This window comes from Mytilus edulis, chromosome 7, assembly GCF_963676685.1.
Source record: "Mytilus edulis chromosome 7, xbMytEdul2.2, whole genome shotgun sequence".
NCBI classification, from domain to species: domain Eukaryota; kingdom Metazoa; phylum Mollusca; class Bivalvia; order Mytilida; family Mytilidae; genus Mytilus; species Mytilus edulis.
In genome coordinates this window covers 12,343,038-12,369,366 of record NC_092350.1, presented here as the reverse complement: position 1 = coordinate 12,369,366, position 26,329 = coordinate 12,343,038, and the positions used below count along the sequence as shown (strand labels likewise).

At 29.8% G+C, this 26,329-nt stretch overlaps 1 protein-coding gene across 1 annotated transcript in view; it reads left to right on the top strand.

Annotated features, from left to right (window-relative positions):
* Positions 1–25,989, top strand: part of LOC139529961 (zinc finger E-box-binding homeobox 2-like) — a 56,071-nt gene extending 30,082 nt beyond the window's left edge. The window contains exons 3-5 of the mRNA XM_071325960.1: positions 13,556–14,774; positions 16,241–20,771; positions 21,849–25,989. Of these exons, the coding sequence (XP_071182061.1) occupies positions 13,604–14,774; positions 16,241–17,094 (2,025 nt within the window). The 5' untranslated portion in view covers positions 13,556–13,603 and the 3' untranslated portion in view covers positions 17,095–20,771; positions 21,849–25,989. The remainder of the gene's footprint in view (positions 1–13,555; positions 14,775–16,240; positions 20,772–21,848) is intronic.
* Positions 25,990–26,329: the final 340 nt, after the last annotated feature.

Sequence of the window (26,329 nt, the reverse complement as noted above, 5' to 3'; positions counted from 1 at the left end):
TGCACATTAAGAACTGATCATTTAGAGATTGAACTCCCTTACAGAATCATGCTTCAGTCAATATTAACAACACTGCAGTTGAATATAAAAAATGAAACGTTTCATTCTTAAAATGCCTTATACTTTTCTAAAGACTTTGAAATATTTTGTAAATTTAATTAAGATGTGCGTTTTTAGATATGATGAAATGTTGAACTTGTGGAAACCTTTAAAAGTTTCTTATTATAATGAATCATAGAGATTGTTGGTAAACTTTTGACTTTTAATATGAGGTTCTAACAATTAGTCACTGTTGGATATGAGGTATACCTATAATTCTGGTCAAAATTTAATTTTCTTTTTACCCTGGAGTCTAAGATCAAAAGGTATATTTTATCTCTTTGATTTGTTTATTTTCTATATTCACCTCCAACTGTGTATTTTCTTATAGGCGTATTTGTTAAGAAAGAGTCTACAATTAGTGATTGACATGGGTTTTGTGACTTCTTCATTTTAGATAGCATATTTTGGCTAGGTAAATAACCCATCACTGAGTTTCGCATCAATTTAAATTAATCGAAATTTCATTCACAGCATTATTTGATAAGGTCTAAAAAAGGTTAAATGCTAACTTAGTACATTCAATGTTTGGTTCAATAATAATTACAATGGACGAAGGTTGGATGACCAGTGTCATGCTATTGTTGTGTGAGTACACCAGGGGAGGTAATAAGATCTGACCTAGCCCGTAGACAGTAGTAAAGTCATCAGCATCTATCAATCTATTATGAAGCTACGATTATGTAACAAGGGGGGAAGTTTTGCGTCTTATTCTCTACCTGTGGTCAAGCAGAGGTTACGGTCATCGCTGTGGCAAAAGGTCATGTCGCAATAGGTCCAAAAGAAATTAAAAGTCAAAAATGACACCGACAGATGTTAAATCATGTATATTTATTTCAATATCAATAGACGGATTACGGGAGTTGGAAAATCAAAAACGTTCAAGCAATTGTTGTAATCTCCGCTATTGTTAGGTGGTTACACTTGAGTAAAGCGGGTTTATTGAATGAATGAAATGTGTACAAAATTAGCTATAATAGAGAAGTTTTTAACAGTTATTTATGTGTAAATAAAATTTTAACTTTAACAGATTTAGTCATACATGAAAAACGAGCATGCTTTGTAAGATTTAAACATCCAAGTTTTACATACATGATAGAGATATACTCAATGAGGTAAGTGGTCTTTATTTTATAAAAGTTTCGATGTTTAAATATGCCGATGATGTGGAAATGTATTTTAAGTATTGCATCATAGGAAATTATCTGACATCCATACTGTTTTATTTGTATGTAAGTAAATATTACAATACATTATATAATGATAATAGAATCTGTTGTAACAATCTTTTATTTTTGTGATACATTGAATAAAAAGAAGTTAGTTAGATGGTCATTTGATTTCTAAATTTCTGTGCTAATTTCGAAGGCCATTAAATTACTTTTACATTTTTGAATGAAGTAAAAACAGCTATATGTATGTTTTGAAAATTTTGTTGTGTAACCTTAAAGCCCTGTTTTTTAAACTTAAAATTATATATATATATGTGTCATGTGATTAGTGAAAAGGCTCAATTTTACTTCAAAAAGTTTACTAAATAAGGGCAAAAAGTAAACATTACCGTTTTAAGCAATTTCTACTATACTGTATTTATGACGCATAGTTATTGACGATTGTTTAAATTTTATTTTGATATACATGAACCAAAAAATGATATATTCTTGAACTTGAAAGCCAACATGATTGTTTCTATGACATAATAATAAGCAACTGTTTAAGTTTAGATTACATTTAACATTTTCATACATTAATAGTAGTCACTGCTAACTGTCCATTCAAGTTTAATGCTGTTTTTTCTGGACTTTTGAAATGTTTTTAATTTGGAAATACATAAATAAAAAGTTGTACTTGTAGATTGTCAAACCATCATAGGGAAATATTTTTTTTGGATTATATACTGTTCCAAATAATCATAAAAATGAATGAAATTTTTAATAGCTATTTTTAATGTTCAAATTAATGAGTTTTTTGTTAGAAATGCAGTTACAATTTGATAATGTAGTACTACGTTTCTATTTTCTTGAAATGAACTGTTTAAATACATGTGTGTTCACCTTACATAAGTATTGTCATTTAAACACTTGAGATATTCACATTTTAGTTAAATTTCAATGTCAGTCACTTTGTCAATGAATAATTAAAGGTAAAAAGCAAGTTTGTTTCAATGCTTCCTAAATTATTGTAAAAGTTTGTTTCAATGCTACCTTTATTGTAAAAGAGTGTTAACTTCTGAGGACTCCTTTAAAACAAAGAAAAGTTCATGGTTAAATCTATAGATGGAATAAAATAAATTGCTGAGTTTAATATATGTTGGCACTTAAATTGAACCTTCTTGAAGCTAGTTTATTTAATATCTTTAAAAGCTGGACCATCTTACTTGCTGTCAAGAATATAATAAGTTCCTCAAGTTAACAGTGACATACAAGTATAGGTCACTATATGGCCTTCAACAATGAGCATTACACATACTGCATAGACATTTATAAAAGGCCACGAAATGAAAAATGTAAAACGATTCCATGAGAAAACTAACTACTAGATTTATGTATAAAACAATGATAAAAAACAAATTTGATATACAGCAAGAAATGACAACCACTGAATTACAGGCTCCCAACTTAAGGGCATGCATGCATTGCAAAATGTGGCAGTGTTAAACTAGTTTGTTGGCGCCAATTAATCTCCCCCTAACATCGGACAGTGGTGCAACATTACTGTACAACATAAAAACAAACTATAAAAATATGACTTCACTCATCATCATTTGTCCAACTTAATTCTTGCAGATAACAACAAAACACACTGTTATTAGATTGATTGATTGATTGCTGATTTCTCAATGTCCAGTGGCAAATATCCCATGTATGTTGAGGACGACTTTTATTGGCGAACTGGGTTTTGCTTACCCCTCTTGTATTGTTTCTATGTAATTGATTCACAACTTTCATAGACTTAGGACTTAACATAATTTATAAACTTTGGTTGAATTTGGTAACATCCTCCAAATGTCATTATTTATTTTTGTCATTGGGTTGCTGTTTCATTGACATTATAGTCCAACATCTTCTTTTATTTATATTCATTTAGTGTTATCCACTAGATTGATTATAAAGATTTGATCAGCTTGTACATTTTATATAAACTGAAATGGTACTGGTCCAACTAAGGATTTTTCATTCTATTATGACTTTACACTGAAAGATGGTCGAAAAGCCAAATAAAGTCATTTATCTTTTATGTGATATTTAAAACCTATTAGAAACTACAACTTCTATTTTCTTTATTTTCTTACTAAAATGGAACTGTAATTTGTCAAATTGATGCCGATAGCAATCTGGTTAACGCCTATCTACCACAGCTTCGTTATCGCAGAGCCTAATTATTTGATCAAATACATATTTTCAAAAGTATAAATAAGTAATTGATTTTTGTTTAAAATAATAGAGTTTAATCTGTTCTAATGGAATATTTGCGTCATATACGCCTTATTCTAGATAATTGATTGTATGATAACTATGTAAATATGTATGTCCCTGTATTTTATTGTTTCTGATATTAAAAAGTTAACATGATGTATTTTACTTCCACTTTTGAAACACAAAGGCATATTTATCATCATTATTTTCATTAAGAATATAACAATAGATAGGCGTAATCAAGTTACAATACAAGAATAAACTGATCAATAACAATTTATTACGCTTAAATTCACACATCTGCTCCTGGTTTTAATCAGTTTCTTTTCATTCACAATACCCATCGTCTTTTTCTTGTCTTTTATTGTTTTTGTAAACAATTTTAGTGATGTTGGTGTAGAATCTGGAAACCCCCTTGTTCCGCGGCCAATAATCTGTTAAGTGATTACTTCTCTTATGTCAGAAACTCATTTTCCAATTTATAAAAGACGTGAAAAGTTGTACCATGCTTAATATGCATTGAAATGAACTAAACTATCAAATTAAATTTGTGAAATATTTATTGGTTTACTGAAAGATGTGTTTTAGTGCCAATGTTTATTGTCATAGTAACCATGATGGCTACATAAATGGATGTGTCAACTTTTATTATTAAAATCAAGCTCTGCAGCTCCATCTCTTTTGTACCGTAATTTTACTACGAAAATAATATACGTAGTTATTGTCCTATACTACTTCAGGAAGAAATTAAATATTCTACTGGTCTTTGTTCAACAGTGAATAGAGTAATCGTAATTGCATGGCGGTGCCTGCCATTTGCTGATAAAAATTGAAAATATTGATCAATGTATATAAATATATGTTGTAAAAAAGAATACAATGTAATAAGATTATTTCATAGTCAAAGAAATGAGTCACATGGCATTAACATGATTTCAAACGATGATAATCAGCCAACAAGATCGGCAGGTGTTCTCAAATATAAATCAATTCTAGTAAAGCTCTTCAATTTCTATTGTAAGGACGAAATTGATCACAACAATTCTAACAAATCACAACTAGACAAAAACCAATTTTACATAGACACTTCTTAATATGGAGCCCAGTACGTAGGGATGATTTTAAGGATTATGGGTTATTGTCTCCGAGTTTTGTAAGCAATAGATATCATGGTATAACTTAGTCAACTGTCAATTAATTAAATGTAAAGTACCCAGGCACCTGCCCCGTTGAAAAACGATTAATAGTATGTAAATGAAGAGAAAGACGGGAGAACTGATGTAAGAAAAGCACTCGTCACTATGGTAGCAAAGTGTATCTTTATCTTGGTCACGCGTCTCTTGTCAATAGTCAACAATAGAATTGATATATACACATTTTCATATCTAGTAATTTATGAGAAATATTAACGTTTATAGTTGACAATAAAGTTTTATCGAATCAGTTCTATGTCCTGGGTTGTCTTGGGAAGTTAACAGCTGAATTAGATCTGCATCTTTTACCATGTAAGTCCATTTATATACTTAATCAATATAGACAAAAGATATTCTTACCGATTGTGTTTAGATATTTATCTGTGGTTACATTGATTTAACATTTTAACAAATCTCTAAAAAAGAGTTATTTGTAGAAAAATTGATTAACTTATCAAATAAGTAAATATTGAACAAGAAGATAATTATAGGTATTAACTTTAATGTTAAAAGGTCTTGTGAATCGGACCACATTTATAAATGTAAATGGCATTGCTATTTCTACCTTGATTGGGAGATAAGTAACTTTTTTTTTAAATCTGAAAGTTCAAATCTTTTTATAAACTTTCAAGATTAAAACTTCTTGTAAACAATATTGAAGTCAATTTTAAAAAAGAGATGACTGATACAACGTATCTCAAATGAGACCACTAATCCACCAGAGACCAAATGATGTTGATGTCAATGTAACTATAAGACACTGTCCCAACGCACAATTACAAATGTTAATTGTCCTTCTTAAGTTTTCCTGATTCCTTCATAAGGGACAAAGGAGAAATTTTTATAATCTAAAAGCTCTAAATGAAGCTTATGATTTCTAGTACAGTTTTTGATGAACTTGTGCAAGTAAATATATTATCAGGGGCATGCACAAGATTGTTTTTGAATTTTGTATTGTTGGATAACTGTCTTTACTGATTTACACCTTTTAACTTAAATACGATATTTCAAAACTGGTAAATTAAGTTTTTTTTTATTTTGGGGTTTTAAATTTTTGCTGATAATGATGGCCTCTTACCTGAAATTGGTACATATGTTTGATTTTATTATACTGTATATTCATTTATTTTGGCGGGTACCAATTTTCTTGGATTCAGGAAAATAAGAATTTATGTGGATAGTTGAATTTGTGGTTATCCAAAGTTCTGCATTCAAAACTACAGGAAATTTGTGTTTTGTTTAAATTCCCCACCTGAGTCTGCATTGGTGTTCGTCCAAGTTAGTCCAACGTCCCAGACTGGTAAACTGTTATTCTGACTAGTTTGCACAAGTTAGTCCAACGTCCCAGACTGGTAAACTGTTATTCTGACTAGTTCGTCCAAGTTAGTCCAACGTCCCAGACTGGTAAACTGTTATTCTGACTAGTTCGCACAAGTTAGTCCAACGTCCCAGACTGGTAAACTGTTATTCTGACTAGTTCGTCCAAGTTAGTCCAACGTCCCAGACTGGTAAACTGTTATTCTGACTAGTTCGCACAAGTTAGTCCAACGTCCCATCCCAGACTGGTAAACTGTTATTCTGACTAGTTCGCACAAGTTAGTCCAACGTCCCAGACTGGTAAACTGTTATTCTGACTAGTTCGTCCAACTTAGTCCAACGTCCCAGACTGGTAAACTGTTATTCTGACTAGTTCGTCCAAGTTAGTCAAACGTCCCAGACTGGTAAACTGTTATTCTGACTAGTTCGTCCAAGTTAGTCCAACGTCCCAGACTGGTAAACTGTTATTCTGACTAGTTCGCTTAAGTTAGTTCAACGTCCCAGACTGGTAAACTGTTATTCTGACTAGTAAGTATTTGCAAGTCTTCATTTGATGCAACTGTTATAAAGACATAAGTTTGCCAAGTTGCGAAAATCAGTTAAATGCTGTTAAATTTTGGTTGCTTAAAATTCAGTGACAAATATTTCAATCATTTTTCATAGTTCAAACCAAACAAGTTGAAAAAGTTGATGGTTCTAGGAAATTAAATTGAGCAAAAGGATTACTTTTACTATTCCTAATAATTTTTTGTCAGACTAGAAATATTTCACTAATTTACTCCAATACTTAAGAAAGTATGGGCAGGATTTTGGGAATACTATAAAGTTTAAACCCATGATCAACTCTTAATATAAGTTGATTTTATAATATTCTTTAACAAACAAGGCCTGTGGGTACTCCAAGTATGCATTTTTTATTAAATGCAGCAACTGATTTATCAAACATACATTGTTTATAATGTTGAAGACTGTGTTGTTCTCCTTGTTATGCATGTTTTTGGGTTGCTGTCTGCAGACATATATCATACTTTACCATTATCTTTTTATCTATACATACATATTTTGTAATGGTGATTTTTCTGGTACTCAATCTTCTGTCTAATTTTAGTTGTAATGCAATGAAAATTTGTGCAATGAAGAATATTGTAGACTAAATTAGAATAATTGGTCTTATTTATTTATCTAGTTCTACTTTTGTTCGATATCTGCTTTTTGTGAATGAAAAATGTGTTACTATTATTTGGAGAAACTGAATTAGTCCTGCTGTATGCGGTTCACTTTTACCATTTTGCTAAAAGTACAAATTTGGTATTTGAAATGAAAAACTACCATATAACGTGTTGAAGTCATTAATTTACCACTCAATTGTAAGCCACTATTTTTGATTTAATAGATAATTTTAGAAATTCAATTGAGCAAATCCCTTGGTGATTCTTTAGTCAGATTGATTCTACATTTTTTTCTGTTATTTGATAAAAATCATTTTACTATTTAAAGATTGGTATCCCTTCATGTGGCATTTGCTTTCAGTTATCAATACCTTAATAGTAATTCTTTATAATCACAGACAACTTTATCCCTGGGGCAGCCACATCAATGATGATGGCTTAATAAAGTCATTATCCTAGACAACTACCTGTTAAAGTATATATTACCTATTGAGTCAGGTAGATATTGATGAAATATTGGTTAAGTAGCGTCCCAGAGAATAGTTAGGATTGATATCAGTAGCAATTAATGGCAGACTAATATCATATCTCCAATCCAAACCACAGAATAGATTCAAATATATAGATATAAAAGCCGTATTTACTTTACGTTAGATCTGAAACCGGGACAAAAGTCAGTGGAAATCAATAAAGGTATGATATTAAAAGCCATTATCAGAACCGCAGACAGATTTCAAATACTTTTATAACAAAGCAATACCTATTAAATAGTAGGCCAGAAAAATGGACCATTTGACTTGTTTCAATGATGACTTTCTTATTATTGAGACCCTTTGAAACCACAGATGTATCTCTTTAATGTATATCTTAACTACATTTAAAATTAAAGTGTTGTCCAAATACTACCGACTAAGTAGCCTTCACGAAGAGGAGGCACACTTCAATACTAGTCATTAATGGTTTAATAAAGCCATTATTAAAACCTCGTAAATCTTTTTATAAAGGTATATGTTTCATTTGGTAAAGGTTACAATAGGTATTACAGAAATGTTTAAGTAGCGTCCAACAGACCAGGTCACGAACCATCATCCCGCTGCCCGAGTGAGGAGTTTGATGATGGCATAATAAAGTGTTTATCAGGAAAACAAATAAATCTACCTGTTGGTTTACCTGTATAGGTGTATATTGAGGTAGATATTGACATATAAACGTTATTTTAGAGAGAAGAAGGCAGATGTCTTTGTTTGTCTACAGGACCAATAAATCTATCCCGTTAATGCAGGTGGGATGGTAACGTCTTACCTCACTAGTCTTACAAGTTTATCTATGTTCATTGGTAAACCATTAAAAGGTTGACATCTGCCTTAGTTTTATAACATATGGCATATCCTTTGTGTGATTCCCCATCCATCTTTATACCTAATATATATGTACATAGTACGGGCTTTTGTTTCCAAGATACTGCGGAAACAAATAGAAATTTGATAGGCTGCAATGTTTGCGTACTTTACTCATAATTATTTAGCTAAAAGTAAGAAATAATTGATTTTAAGCCATTTTTTGTATCGATTGGGCTATCTATATTTTGATGTAGGTTTTATATTTCACATAGATTGAAAAATGGATATCTTAATTGATGTTTTTATAGAAGATGAATAATTGGACAAGTCTTTGAAAATAATCTCTAACATTTTATATGGTGCTAGGACAAAGTATTTATAGGTTTTGAGATTGGATAAACTTTGAAATGGTTTTATGTTGTATATATAGATGTAGGACAAAGAAAAGATTTATCGTCCCAGTATCTATATGTATTGATCTTTTGCTTGTTGATGCAACATTAAACAGTATTTTCTTAAAACGTAATTAAGTTTTAGTTTATTGGGATTTTTTTTGTAATATGGGTATTTTAAAAATGGATAATTTTTTTTTTACATTAAATCCTTTTAGTTTGAACTATACTAAGTCCATTGAACAAATCCACTTTAATAATAAGAATTTTTCAAAACCTGAAATTAATAAACTAATGTGACAATCCTAACGATATATACTTTCTATCATATAAATTAATTTTGTTACATTATAAACAAATAGTTTGATTTATTGTTTAGTGATAATTTTTATGTATTTTGCAGAAGTCCTAGGTTCCCAACCTTGTCATAACTTTCCAAGTTTTATACTTAAATACATTGCTAAAGTACATTGAGGTCTACTGCATATAAAAAATTCAGCAGGTATTGCTAGTAATATAATCACTATTTCTATAGCTGTATTGTCACAATTTAATTAATAAAATTGCTTCTAAATACGACAAAAAAGTTATAATCAAAATCTATACAACATCATTTTCAACAGTTTATATGGAATTGTATAGATTGCTGATTAAATTTGTATATAAAATATACCCTAGTGAATTATAGGTTCTCATTCGTGGAAAATTAAATGTATTTTATGCAATAAAAGCTATCAAAATTTTACATATCCAATGTTTAGATATAGTATGCTAAATAAAATATCCATGGTGATTGCGATAATAAAAATTAATGATCGTTACATCTTGTTTATTCAGTTCAAGCTTAATTTTTGGCGTGAAATATCTATCATATTTGCCAGTGGTAAGATAATGTCTTATAAATGTGTAATTTATCTCAGTTGCTTTATTTGCATTCTCCTCTAGTTAAAACAGGATATTTATTGGTGCGAAAATATATTAAAATAATTGATTTTTAATATCGAGATGAAAATTGAATTCTGTGAAGCTGAAATTAACGAGAAATATATTGTTTTATATAGACACATAATTGATTATGATAGGTAGAAAATTGAACGACACTGAGGAGAGTTATATTGTAATTGGTAGATCTGTAAGGGTACAATTGTTTCAAGACATATTAGATCTGTATTGTATCATAGTTTGAATTAACAAGAAACTTCAAGGTAAGAATTAATATCAGTCAAATAATAAAGAAAAAAGTTTTTTGTAAGATTGTATCTAAGTTTTAACTGTATATTTATTAATAATAAAAGGTAATGAGATCTTTATTATAGCTAAAAAGACATAATAGTTTTGACAATTTAAAGTTTTGAAATTGATTGACATTTGTATCGAATGTGATTAAAACTTAATTTTCAATTTAAAGATATTAACTTCTCACAGTTTTATTTTGTAATCACTCTATTTTCCGGAGGCAATGCAATAAAAAAAATTGCCAGGCAATTTTCAAATTATTGTTAGGAACAGTTCATCCTATCATTTTCATATCTAGGAGGGAAAAGACATCCTTTCCTGGTTTTAGTGTTTTCTTCAATCTCATTCTTCAATCTCAAAACTAGAGGCCTTAATTAAGGCTTATATGTCTAAGTTCTTAATCAACAGTCATGTTTAGATTGCAAAATTTTCACTCTTGTTAATCGAGTTTTTCTCCACCAGTAAAATTTACTGGTTGCCATGATTCAACCAAGATCGCTGAAAGAGGCGTTAGACACCAACAAATAAATATCTGAAAACTGCTGTCACATTGAAAATACATGTTGAACTCTGCTTAAAATTTGAATTTCAATTGATAACCTACTCAAACCAATGTTTACACCAATACAACCATGGCATATTATTATGTTTTTAACAAAAAATTATTTCTTGAAATAAAATTGGACCTTTTACAAATTTAGATTTTAGTTTTTAAATGGTCAAAGAGAGATAACTGCTATTTGACTATTAATTTTGTTATTGTAGTATTTGTAGATATATATCATCCTACTCAAAACATATTCATATCAAAACAAATTAAAACTTTCTTTCAAGCAATTATACCACACAAATATAGAAGTATTGCTTTTGTAATTGGAAAAGCAATTCATTGGCATTTAAGTTTAAAGCTTTGACACCTATCGGATCTTCTTACAATCGTAGAACAACTGATTGATACTTAATTAGAAATAACACCATTTTCCCTCATTGGAAACCATTTTAAAACGATATTGAAATTTTAGATGTAATTGATTTCTGAGATGATATATACTTCATGTACGTAGGGTTTAATTTGTTTTATGCAAATGAGATGTAATTATCTTCAGATTTGGTTATATTTCTATTTTATCACCGCTCCGTTCTCAGGTTAGATTTATAGAATCATATTGAATAATCAATAGCCTGTAATATCTATTGACATATATGCTTCTATATTGAATTAAGTTTCCCTAGAACAGCAACAAAACAAGAATGAAAAGATGACATTTGCGTAATTCTCTTATTAAGTTCAGATAAAGATGAGCAATGTTTTCTTTGTGTGTAAAAAAATTTAGCTGCAGGACTTCTTTTTTTTTAAACGTTGTAAGTTTTGTTAACAGGTTTAATGATTTCTTGTAATTTTCTTGTAAAAGGAGTTTTATCCAATGTAGGTAGGAGGCTGGAAGCAGTAAACTTTAAATTGGTGGTAATTAAGTTGGTTTTTACTGAGTTTTAATGTGTTATAAAACAAAAACATATAGGGATTTTATTGTTCATGGAACATTTAATAAAACTTTGTAAAGACATGGTGACTGCTTTCGTGTGCTCTTTAACAAGTTCTCCAAAGACGTTGATGTCTTTGACAACATGCATATAAAGGATGTATTGCATATGATTGGAAAGACATTGAGAAAAGCTGTTTGATGTTATTTGAACCAAGTCTTATTAATTATAACCCATAGCTGTCAATTCTAAAGTGATATTTTTTATTGGATAATGAAATTCAATGTTATAAAGGAGAAAATGTCAAATTGATGATTTAAATCTTATCAAGGATTTTCGATATAAATTGTGATTTTTGTCACTGATTTAATTGTTAGAGTAATATGGTAATGAAAAGTGCGAAGGAGGCTGTTTTTTTTTTTAAATCTGGGAAATCTTATGACATACTTTTAGTAGCTTGAGTTATGATTATTTAAAACAAATCCTCGTAATGATTAATGAGATGAATTTGAAAGTGAAAATTTAAAAGTCATTATAATTATCCGTTTTGAAGAACAGTACAGAAGGAAGAAAATGAAATTAATCTTGCTTGTTTTATTTTATATCTTCAGTTTGAAAGTTTAAAGAATGAGGACTTAACCTTTTGTTCCAAAATTATAAGTGTCAATTATATTTAAAAGGAAAATGTTTCTGAAAGTGAAATCACTTTATCAAAAAAAACTTTCATAAGGATACAGCATACTTAAACAACATTGCAGTTTAAAATGCACCTTGTTTAGAGAATTAGATATTATTCTAGATTTTTAGGCTATTTTCAAACATCTTATGAAATGAAGAGCTCCGTAACATGCTTAACATCTGACTAAGTTTTTCTAATCATCCCATAAATGGTAAAAATAATTCCAACAATGATAGATTTAAATTTACCTATGGATGAATCATAATTAGTTTTGTCTATGGAATGAGGTGGCAGTCTGGCAGCCAGACATTGCTCATTCTTTAGATGATATCATCTCTACCTTCCAATAATTTACTAAAATATGTCCAATAAACAATAATAGTATTGATTGTAACATTAATTTCACACAAAACTGGATATCAAAATATAAAAAGACATTTTAGAAAATTGTTATTCAAGCAGCTTGAGTGATTGACTAGTGCCGCTTAAAAAAATTGATTGGTGCATTGTGTCTTTTAACAACACTTATTCAAGAATATACCATATATTCAAAGTTAAATAGTTTAGTTGTTAAAGAGTGTACATGCAGGAAATAGAAATTAACTTATTCTGTATATATGGTATGGAAATAGGACATTGATATTAGTTCTCGACTGTTATTAGATTTCAGTGTGTAAATATGAAATTGAAACTTTTGGTATATTCTGACATTGACAAAAGTAATGTTTCCTTATATGTATTATATATATATATCGTGTGCCTCTTAGGAAATTAGATAGCTGATGATTTTGTTGCACTTGAATATAAGGTAGATTGATTTATTTGTTTATGAGTCTTTTGCATGAAATGTTAAAGACTATTTTGAGATGCATTTGGCTTCTTTTGTAACAATTAGTGATTTGGAATATTGTACATGTAAGCAGAGTTATCAAATCATCATTGAATGATGACGACTTTAAAATAGATGAAATGTCACAGTGCTGGTACAAAGAGACTTGTTATCATTTTAATCACATGAAAAGTAATAGTCATTATATTCCCGTACTATTTCAAGAAAATTTATACTTACAAAAAGGAATTACAAATTTTTGATGCCGCATGATTAATGATTAATCATTGAGAGGTTGTGAGAATTATTTGTTGCCTATTTTTTGTTATCCAGTATATTTGTTGAATGCTTCTATTAAAATGATTTACACCTTTAGTAACGATAATTTTCTTTCTATTTTCAGGTCAATGTGCCTAGATGAAACAACCTACAACTGACATGCCATTGTATAATGGAATGTGAGACACTATCATATGCAACAAAGAATTTAGCACCAAGCCCTCCACCAGAACAAGAATTTTCGTCAAAAATGGTTGTAGATCTTCAGTCACACTTGGGTGTTATGGCCGAATCAACTATAACATCATCACAGCAGTTCAAAATGATGGATTCGGAATCAAACGATGTGTCAGAACAAAACTACAAACTAATGCCTCCTGAAAATATCATGACACCAAGTCCAGATAACCCACCAAATATAGAATTCTCTGAAGTGCCAAAAGATGATATGTACAATGAGAGGAACTCAAATTCAAGCCCGCCAAATTTAAGTCCAGAAGAAGGAATGGATTCTGATCCAATGGAACAAGACTGTAGTTCTACGGAATCTCAGATCGGCACTCCTGATAAAAATAAATCACGGAGGAAACAGACTCTAGAGGATATTGTAAGGAGAATGAAAGAGGTGGAGAATGAGAATGGATATTACAGTGGTGAAAGTGAGGAGGATGAGGAGGATAGAATGCCAAATGGTTTAATGATTGACATGAAAAATGGTTGTGAAAACAAAATGGAAGATGAGGTCGATGGAGACGTGTGCCAAAATTTAATGAAACGATTTAATCAGGATGAGCGAATAATGAATGGACTGAGAGAAGGAATCAAAAGACCAGAACAATTCTCTGAACTTAATGGCAACCATAGATCTCCTGCAAATAGTGAAGATCAAGAAAATAGAAATATTTTTGAGCATCATGAAAAAGAGTTAGCCGCCAAAATTGCTGAAATGGCTAACAATGCAAAATCTGCTGATTTTACGACTCCACCAAAACTAAATGGTAATTGGCTACATGGTGCATTCAGTGGTCTTCCTATGTTCCCATTCCCACCAGGGCCTCTTGATCCTCATCTCAACCCAAATTTTCTACCGTTTATGGATAAAAATAAATTTTCATCGCCTCAAGAACTTGCTGAAAAAGATTACCTGAAATGTCAGTATTGTGAACGGACGTTTCGACGCCAGAAGAATTTGGAAAATCACATTGACAACACGCATCAAGGAAAAGGGCCTGTCAGACGAAAAACTGAAAATGCAAATGGTGACATGTACTTCAAATGTACACATTGTCCATATACAACTAAGCATCAGAGTAACTTATATGTACATCTTCGTATACATACAGGTAAGACATTTTATCTGTTTAAATTTTTAAATAATAGTCAAGAAATTAAAGGAAACCTGGTTACATGTAAATGACTCAGCAAGCAAACAAATCAAGAATTTTAGAGGTAAAAAAACTCTTCAACAACACAACATCATGAGTTTAAATTCTGTATCGTCCTGAACATGCATGAAATATTAGCCACTGGACGTTAAGCAACCAACATTTAAAACAATCAATTTAATTCTGTCTTAAACAAAATAAGGTATCTAGAGGTTAAAAGCAGGTTTCAACTGAACAAGACATCTAGATAAACATAAGAAAACATGACTGTAGAGGTTAAATTTCTGCAAAACAAAACAATTTATTTAGGGGTTAAAATTATGTCTTCAACAAAATAATATACTAGAGCTTAAAATAGTTCATTTCTCCACTTATTGCTTGAAAGAGACCAAGTACAATCATCAAATCATTTACCCCTTTGGGTAGATAAGTTTAACAATATCTGATGACAGGTATAATGTATGAAACAAGAATATACAGAAGGAAGTTTTTGAAACCTACAGAAAAAATAAGTTTTTGGTTTATAAGGAAATATATATATACATATATATAACGTATATCATGCACTAAGTTTAAATGGCATGAACTAGAACAGTAAATTGCTGACTGATTTCTTAAGCAAGGGGAAGTTACTCCAGCAGGACAAAGAAATCATCTATGTTATCTATAGGAAGGAAATAACCTTTGCTACTGTTCAATTAAATAAACTATAGCCTATGTATTAGTCTATTAGATGTAATTAAAATCTCATATATTAGAAATTCTTGTCCATGTCATCTGGCAGTGTTCACCTCTGACCTTGATCTCATTTTCATTGTGGTAATTGCTCAACTATATTATTTGGAGGATGGAAAAACAGTAAGATGTTACTGTACATGTCAGTAGACCAGAATTTATCTGTCCTTAACTTAATTTAAATTTAAATGTGGAGTTTTGCATTTAATTATACTATATGAATCTTGCCACAGAATTTTCCACAATAATCAAGTCAAAGGTTATCTGAATAACAAGTAATGCCATTAGGCCACACTTAAAAATATTTTGGTTTGCCCAAACCCTACCTAAAGGTTGAGACAGTGGGTAGGTAGGGAGGCATTTTCCTTTTTTTTCTTTTTTTTTAAAGAAATTGAAGTATCAGATGTTTATTAGTCTTCATGTCTATTTGATTAAAAAAAAACTTCTTCAAATCAGGACAATAAAAGAATTTGAGTAGGCAGCTTTTTTTCTGGGTAGGTAGCGTTTTGGCAAACAAACCTATTATTTATTATGGCCTTACAATATATATCAATATATAATAATATTTAAGTGATGGTCAATCATTTCATTTATATGATGTCAGATATATGGTATCTCTTGAAAGCAATTTGATTTATCAAGATATATTGACATAGGTGAAATAATTCAAAGTATTTATTGTTTTGCAGGAGAACGACCCTACATATGTGGAGCATGCGGTGTACAGTACAGTCAGAGTCATAGTCTAAAAAGTCATATCATCAACAAACATGATGGCATCATGTCATACTATATCAAAGAGAAGAGAAATCGATCCCCCAGAGGGATGGGTTACCTGACACACGTGTCTCCAGAGGTCTCTATGTATAAAATGTCAAACCCACCTACAATGGTCCCACCGAATCCCCTCCAAAACCAGCAGCCATTACTTATGTCACAGTCAAACATTCCACTGCCAATGATGATGCCGTCACCACATCACCACTCACCTGGGCAACAGCAGCACTCGCCCAACATCAAGTCAGAAAATCTCTCGCCAAAAGATCTGGTTTCACAAATGGCCATGCACCATCTTGCAAATCTGCCAAAATCTAGTCCAAATAGCATGATGAATGGTCAGATGTCTCCATTCTTCTCACAGAATGGTCTCCATCTCTCACCGTCAAACCATCAAGAGGAGGAGCTACCATTGTCGCTGGTATCACATAACAAGGTGCCACGCCCACTCCAAGAAATTAACATAACAAATGAAGAAAACCATGGTGCTATGGATCTAACCAAGAAAACAACACCAAAGCAATCTTCTGAATGCAATAATGTCACAAAGAATGGATCCATCTGTTCTGGATCAGCCGAGTGTGATGACTGTGCACATTCCATGAAGCTGAAAATGTTACGTCACAATGTGGTCCGCATGCTGAGTATTCTGGTGCCTAACCTTAACTTTGAAGAGAAAGGCATTAGCGCTGAAGGCGATTCTGTTGATGAACTTTTACATGATGTTATCCAAAGCAATATTCAAGACGAAGGAATGAGTGACTGAGATCTCCATGGTAACAGTGAGGATAGTCTGTCTCCGTCTGTTATCCAAGAGTTGCCGAGTGCAATAATTATCATTGTTCAGTCACATATCAAATTGTGCCATAGGCAAGGCCTTGAACATTATAATGTAGGGAAGTCTCCTAAGAACTCATTTCAATAATATCCTGTAGATTTTTATATTAAAATGGGCATTTTACATAGATTTCACAGTTTACTGTGTTACAGTTACATGGTGCAAACTTTTAATCAATGAATTTTAAGAAAGGATTTATTTTCATTCATATACTTAAAAATTCAATTATGGAAACATAAGATTCCAGATTTTTTAATAGTAGCAATTTATATTTTTGAAAGTTTTAAAATGTTTTTTTTTTATCGAAAACCACCGAAAGCTTTGTCGTGAATTGGGTTGTTAGGAAACTGATCTACATATTCTCTCAAAATACTATAATGTTAAATGGTGGAGAGAGCCATATGACTTCATTTAGATGTTTCTCATTTGGTCGAAGACCGATATTTCATTGTCATTATCATGTAACGTTGTTTATGCCATATTAAGACAATGGTTCGTCCATTTAACCAAAGATATTTTGAAATGTCTTTTATTTTTAATCACATTCCTGTATGATAAAGGTAAACCTAACTATTTTGAATAGACTTTATTATCTGTGTATGTTGGTTGTTAATGATATGTTGTGAACTATATTACAACATGTAGGTGTATGGTTGTGAATTTCCCAAGATATACATATATATATATATATTCATGTGCTTTAGATTTATAAGTGAAAAACTTGAATATATCTCTTATATACATGTTAAGTATGATGTTTATATTCTTATTTATGAAAATAGTCACATTTTAATGTGATTTAGTTAATTTCCTTTTTATGTCGGGTCATTTGTGAAATTTTTCTGACATTTTTGTTATGGGTCACAGAGATTACATTGTTATAATTAAGATAGAGCGTTACGTATCAAACTTCTGATACTGCCAAAATAACTGTTGCTTCCATTTTATTTTATATGTCTTCCATTCTTTGTACAACAAAATTACAATTAATTAAGGGGTCTGGTTCAATTTCCATTGAGAAATACATACTAAACCGATCACAATATTTCTGAGAATGCTTTCAAAATATTGCCCAAATGTATAAGATTCTGTAACAACAAATTATTAAGTCACTCTGTTGCATAGAGCAGCGAACAATCATTTGGTAGATCTGGACAATTTAGAAAATGAGTTATTTAATTGTGAAATCGAACAAATTTGTATGTTCATTTCTTACTTTTAAAAATGTCTACAATAATTGCGTTCTGATTATACACTGAAGCCTGCATGTCTATCTTTCAAATGATCAAATTCTAGTGTTGTGTTTATGATTTTCTTAGAAAGATTTCACAAATGACATTTTATACATGATTAATTGTGCTGTTGTGATTTAGTGCTAGTATGTCATTTGTCTCGTCAAGTGTGTTTCTATTTATATTTACTATACATTTCTTCAGAATCATTTGCAGAAAAGGTTTTGATACATCTTATTTTCACTAATACTATGCATAGAAAAAATACTGGATATTTTTTTTTCAAGAAAATTTCCATTTTAATAAGTTTATATTTGGAGGTTAATAGGACCAATAATTAATCTTAAGTACTGAAACAGAGGCAGCATAAAACAGCAAAGTACATTTTATATATAAAACAATATTTAGAATATTCACACCATTAAAAGTTAGGTTGTCATTTGTTTAATGAAAAATTAAAGTCATAAATAAGATGTGGTATGAGTGCCAATGAGACATCCCTCCATCTTTGTCACATAGAATATAGATAATTGGACATTACCTTGATATCAGAAATTTATCTATATGGAAATGAGAAATTTGTGGTACAAATTCTGTTATTACCATCCTTGTGGGTTTTTTAGTGAACAAATAGACAACTACCAAACAGATTTCTTAATATACTTACTTTATATTTTATTTGAAGAAAAAAAAAATTAACTTTTAATTCTTGTACTGCAGTTAAAATGAGAAGAAATGTATAGAAAATATTATTTACAAGTTTTTTAGTACTTAATTTGAGTGAGACTTTGTACATAGTATGAGCTATTGTCAAAACCATTTGTAGATCAGTTGTACTTATTTTCTATGTTATTTACTATTTAATCAAATGATAAGTTGTCAACATTCCGATTGTTAATAGGTTGTTATTATTTTTTATAAAAATCTTCCACAAATCTTTGAGAATTCCACTGCTGATAATATAATGAATTTTTGTGTCATAATATGAACTATTATGCTTGTGTCATGTCAGTGGCAAATATTACACTTTCAGTTAAAATGTTTTAAGATCTCTTGGAAGAATAGACTTTTATAAATTTGAACTTGGTAGACTAGAAGTCTGTTTAGCTATTTATTGTGTTGAAGTGAGACAGACAGAAAATTGAAAAAGCAAATTAAATTTATATAACTTGTGAAAGTAATAACATTGTTTCAATGCTTCAACTAACACGGACCATTAAATGTTTTATTTTTGCCACTTAGATGACATAAGTGTATAGAATACTTTACAAGCTAAAAAAATATTTACCAACAAAAGTGCCATGTTTTACAGAAGCTTTTGTTTTGAATGTGTTCGTACTTCTATATTCCCCCTATAACTTTTGCCTTAAATCGGATCACCTTTCTTTAGCAATGCCCAAACATTCCAAGTCTTTGTTGTGTTAAATTGCCTTTAAAAAGTTTTCTGCAAAATACTTTCATATTTAACTATTAGCCCATATAAACAATGAATGCATTTTATGTATCATATTTAAAACTCCTAGCAATAATTTTTTGGAATTGTAATATAGCACAATGTTATTTTCAATTAAGCCAGCTAGAAAGTAAATTTTGAATTTTTATGTCTTAACGGTTATTATATGTTAAATTCAAGGTCAGTTCTATGTTTTTGTATACGGCCATTAACCACTCGTTGTTAAAAGCACACATTCCAAAAATATGTTTCATAAATTTCTGATCCTTTTGCATATGAACCTTTTGAAAAGAAATACTATTAGCAAAATTTAGTCTAAAGAAGTTAATAGAAATGAGTGTATTATTTTATCCTGTTACAGAAACCAATAGAAATGAGTGTATTATTTTATCCTCTTACCTAAACCAATAGAAATGGGTGTATTATTTTATCCTGTTTCAGAAACCAATAGAAATGAGTGTATTATTTTATCCTCTTACCTAAACCAATAGAAATGGGTGTATTATTTTATCCTCTTCCCTAAACCAATAGAAATGGGTGTATTATTTTATCCTTTTACCTTAACCAATAGAGATGAATGTATTTTGCAGTTAACTTAATCATTTATCTTTTATCTCCATCATGAATTACAATAACAGATGAGGCAGCATTTTTCATCATCATCATTTATAACAAAAAGGTGCTGACTTATGCATAAATTAAGGATTTTTTAGTAGGTGCTAATCCTTCCATCCAGATTGTCATAGCACAGATAAAGGACAGCTTATGTATATTCGTATATATTTTAGTTTGTAGGTTTTTTTTTACCAGTATTATTATTTTGAACTACAAATTAAAGCTCATGTGTTCTATTAATCTGTTGTGTTCATCTATGTGTTCTTATGCAAGTCAAAATAGGGTTCATTAACATATATGCTTTTGTTACAGCTTTTACATTTATGCTAGCAAGACAAATCTTTGTTTGGCTTGCTTGCTTTGTTTGTATTCAATGTTTGCTCAAGCATGACAATTAAGATAGGCGGGGCTTCAGCTTGTATACATCATACTTAAATTTTATTGGACGTTATGTTTGAGGTTAAGGACACTAAACTTTAAAACATCACATGACAAATATTCTAACATGTTTCCCTACCTGAAAATAAACAATACAAGCATGATTCTACTTCGTCAAAATTATCTCCCCAGTTCATTTTCACAATCGCAGAAATGGAAGTCAATTTTTTTTCTCGAAGATATGCATTTTCATCATCCAACTGAAAAGGCTGTCGTCAAGTATTTTTAGTAAAAAAAAAATAGCTATTCGAACACACCTTCTCTGATTTTGTGATTCATTAGATAGGTATTTCATTTGACCTATATATTTCATCTTTTAGTACTGTGATTTTTTATGTTATAATGTCAACCTGTAGCTTTATAAAAATGATAGAATATGAAGCGAGATGATGTATCAAATACTCTTCCTTTGTACGTTTTCAAGACAAAATATTCATCTCAAAAACACCCTAACATAAAAAGGTGCACTTGATTTTCTCTTTTCGATACAATTGTTACCTAGTTTTTGGATTTTTTCTTGAGTCACATAATGGAAGGGCAGACACGGAAATAACTGAACTTATAGATTGATATGATCTCCGTCCGTGGTATTTTTTTTTAATCGGAGTTTATGCAGGTCAATGTCATAAAAATATTAACTTTTTTGTACTCATCGCAAAACTGTGGAAGGACAGTTTCTCAGCGTCATACATGAAAAAAGTTTATTTTTCTTTCATTGACCAAATATTGTATTTTTACAGGTAAGGAAACATGTGAGAATATTTGTCATGTGGTCTTTTAAAATTTAGTGTCCTTAACCTCAAACATAACGTCCAATAAAATTTAAGTATGATGTATACAAGCTGAAGCCCCGCCTATATTAATTGCCATGCTTATACAAACATTGATACAAACAGAGCAAGCAAGTCAAACAAACATTTGTCTTGCTAGCATTAATGTAAAAGCTGTAAAGTATATTTACAACAACATGTAAACCATCCATATGATATCAGCATGCATGTACAGTAAAAACATTTACTGATGAAATATTTCTTTTAAAATTTGTTAAACTAATTCAAAACAGTTATTTATAGAGAATGTTTAGAATTTTGATTCAATATCTGATAATGCTAAAGTAATTTTTAATTGATAACTTATATGTAAGTTCCATGAAGCAGCTGATACTATATATGTGGACCTTTATTTACTGACTGCAGCATGGTGTTCAAAGCGGTGCAGAATCTCTAGTCCCAAATTTATTAAGCACCAGTTGAGAAGTTCACGAGTCCTGGTTTTATTTTGTTACAATCGTTTGTTATTTTTTATATATTTCTTTTTAAATGACTTTGTTTTTTTCTCTTTTTACCAAAGTTTTTTGTTTGTATATAATTTGTGCTAACATTTGTTGTGTTTTTGTTTTAATTGTAGCCATTTTGTGTTCATTTATTATTTTTTTTTCTTTGTACAGAAAGGGACATGATGTTTCAGGCTGTTTTTAATAATTGCCTTCTTTGACCACTGGTCAGACTGTTGAAATGGCATCTATCCCATAAACACTGCCGTTTTATACTTTTAAAACACTTGATGAATTCTTGCGGCAAATTTCAAATGTTATTTTGATATTTTCAAACCACTGTGTTCAAAAGAAAGTCTCAAAATGATCTGTTTTGTTCTGTCAAGAACCTCTTCAATATGAATTGAATAATTTTGCGATCTTTTATTATCCTAAACCCCCAAAAAACCTTATGGTAATAACTCAAATCCTTTTAATTTCTTGGTTATTTCTGTAATTATAATAAAACCTTATTCAACTTTATTGAATAGGTAATTTGGCTATTGGTTCAAAATTAGAAAAAAAATGTAATAATTATGTGTTCAAATTTTCTCTACTATTTTATAAGAGAGAAAAAAGTTAAATGATTGAAGTTTTTTGGCTGCTATATCCTTAATTTGTACTATATTTTGTCTGATCTCAATTATTTGCATATCATTTTTCTTAATTCAGGTATTTTTTTTTTAATTTGTTATTGTTATCCTAATTTGTTTATGTTCTGTTGTTTTGTTTTATGCTTAGCTGTTCTGGTTATCAAAGTCGCAAATTAAACATATATGTGGTAATAAAAGTTAATAAGAGGACAATATGTGGTAATAAAAGTTAATAAGAGGACAGATTTGATGAATTGTTTACTTGTAATATTTTATTTAGATAAATTTTGTTATATTTATCTGATTTTTTCATAACATTCAATTCTTTAATTTAATTAAAAAGTGTAAAGTGTTTGTCAATATTAAGACATATCACTTTGCGCTTGAAAGTTTAAACAATGCTTATTATAAAAAAAAATGCAGCGCCTGACTACATTCCAATAAAACTATTGTACAGCATGCAAATATAAATTTTAAGATAATAAAAACATAAATATCTTTATATATATATTTATAAATCAAATAAGTGTCAACTGTTGTAAGCTTTTGATTATATATCGCTTTTTCTTCCAAAATGACGATTTATTAGATCTTCCCGTCCTTAATCAGCAATACTCTCCTGTCGTAGAACAATTTGTAGTTTCTTGATACTTCTAATATGTAATTAGGCAACAATAAGACAATTATGTATATTAAGTAGAGAAACTCTATGGAATCAATTATTTTTATTTGTAAGTAATGTTTTTGTGAATAGATGTTGTACAATAAAAATCTCATTAATAAATAAATGAACAATTACGTATGATGTACAGAATCTCCAAGCTTCTTACTATGAATGAACAATTAATGTGTATAAAGATATTTTTAATTAAGTGCTAATATAAAAGATAAATGTTGTTTGTAGAGAAATGGTCAGAAGTATTTTTTAGCAGATTACCTGTTTTAAAGCATACATTGTAGTCTTTAGTGGTCAGAAGTATCTTTTAGCAGATGACCTGCTTTAAAGCATACATTGTAGTCTTTAGATTGTAGAAATAATGCCGTAATTGGCTTTACTACTAACCAGTTCTAAGAATGCTTATTGATTTAAAGTTAGTCTCCTTACATTTGTCAAAATAAAAATGAAAACTTTTAAGACAGTAGTTCAAACAGTTGAGAGAAATGTAATGTTAGAAAACATTGGCAAAAACTGGGACAAACAATCATTTTCTTACTCGTTTAATAGTAAATGTTTTTACTTATTTAGTCCCAGTCCCATCCAAATGGAGAGAAAAAACAATGATGAAGTTTTAAGATTTACTGGAATAGCCATTATGTTTACTACAATGTATGGTTTGATATTGACAGATTTTGATTATAGATTGTTCTTGAGCTGTATGTTTGTAAGAATCAAACCAAAGAATAGGGTGAGAGTAAGCCCTGTTAGTCTTCCCACCGATTGTAGTCTCTTCTTGTTACTGTGTAGGGCAACAGAAAAACAATGCTTTTCTTCCATTTGTTTTGTTTTAAAAACACATTTTTAAAGTTATGTTGGAATTGTCTTCCTTTGATTAATGGTATTATACCTTTATTTCTTTTCAAACTTAATTAACTTCTGAGTAGGAAATAAATCCATGTATTCCACCAATATTTTGTTTTGATAAATATTTTACATTTGTTATAGTTTTATTTTCCAAAACCTGTTTTGTTTAACTTACTTAAAAATTTCTTGAATAGTATGAAAGATATTGTATTCTGTTTTAAAAAGGAGGTCAAATTCTTTATTGTTAACTGAAATGTTTGTCTTTCAAGAAAAAGTTCTCCTTTTTTATCATTTTATGCAAAAATATTAAGAGTGATACTTTTTGGTAGAGAAAACTTAAAATGTGCAGAAAGTTCACCTTTAAGCGTAATAATTGCTGATCTAAAGGTATTTTTTTAAATAACAAATTTCTGCAAAGTATATTTTAAGGATGAGCTAACTTTGTTAATGTTGTTTATTCTTGAACGCATTGCATCTGAGGTTGATCAAGCATCTTAAATCTGTATTTGTGTCCTGTATATATATACTACCGATTCTCTTTTGAGATGTCAACTTGATTATTTTAATATGAACACAAATTTTTATCTTTAATTTATACATCTGTGTATTTCTAAGTAACAGATGAGCTTTATGTTTGTCCCACTTAATCTGTATAAATGGAAATTTGGTGCATAAATGTGAACTATTTATTTCTATATTAAGTAACACTTTTTAAAGTGGTTATTTATTTATTGTAACGATTTATTTCCTTGCAAATATGTATATTTTGATGATTTTTAAGATATTTTGAAGAAATTACATTGGAGAGTTATATATGCAAAATCTTATTTTAGTCAAAAATTGATGACATTAGGTGTATAGCCTACTTGTCTTTACTTAAATCAAATTTTTACTTTGAACATTTTTAATTGGAGAAGTATATGTGAATATTTTTCCAGACAAATTTCTTGTTATTTGTTATAGCAATACTTACCATGAATTAAAATACTAAATATGCAAATGATCAAGTAATTGTCAAAATTAATACCAGATGTACTGTAAAAGTATCAATATTTATAGTTTACCAATAAGTTTGCTCCCAACCAAGATATATTTTAAAGTTGATTTTCAGATTTTTTTAAAAGCAAAAACTTGTTTTAAGTAAATATTTTCATTATTCTACCAAAACAAAATGTTGAAAATGCTCATTTAAGAGACACATAAAAATGGATCAAATACTGTTAACTCCAAAATAACTGCATTGAACACATATTCTAAATAAGAAAAGTGTAATACAAAGATATTCACATTATTCATATAAGAAAATATGTACTAATACTTGTACTAACAATCCAAATCATTGCAATTTACAGTAAAACAAAACTCAGAAATTTCTGGTCTTGCCATATCCAGATTTGATTGCTTGGAATTTTTGTAAATTTTGTTATAAATTCCACTTTTACACAGATGATCAAGTAAGATTACTTCTATATGATATTGATACTTTTACATGAGAAGTTTCTTCCAGTAATTCTGCAGCCTGTTAAATGCCTTTCTTGTTTGTTAGATGTAGTATCTTAGATGCTTTCTGTTTGTATTACTAATGCTAGGTTGTATGTTATTGTTTGATAAAAAAAATTGTGTAGCGTAGTGTATAAAAAATAAAGCAATAAGTCTAATTACTTGTTTCTTGTTTTGGTGCCAAAGTAGTGGTATCAGTCTAATACATTAGTGTTAGTCTAAAGCATTGGTTTAAGTAAGTCCCAAGCATTGGTTTAAGTAAGTCCCAAGCATTGGTTTTGTATGAATAATGATATCTGGTTTGATTGCCAATGAGACAACTATCCATCAAAGTTCAAATGAAGTGTTTATTATAGGCAACTGTACAGCCTTAAAAAATGATAAAAATCCATACCTTATAGTCCACTATAAAAGGCCACAACATAAAAAATATGAAACAATTCAATTTAGAAAGCCTAAAAAAAAAGATGCTCCAAAGAACAAAAGAGGGACGAAAGA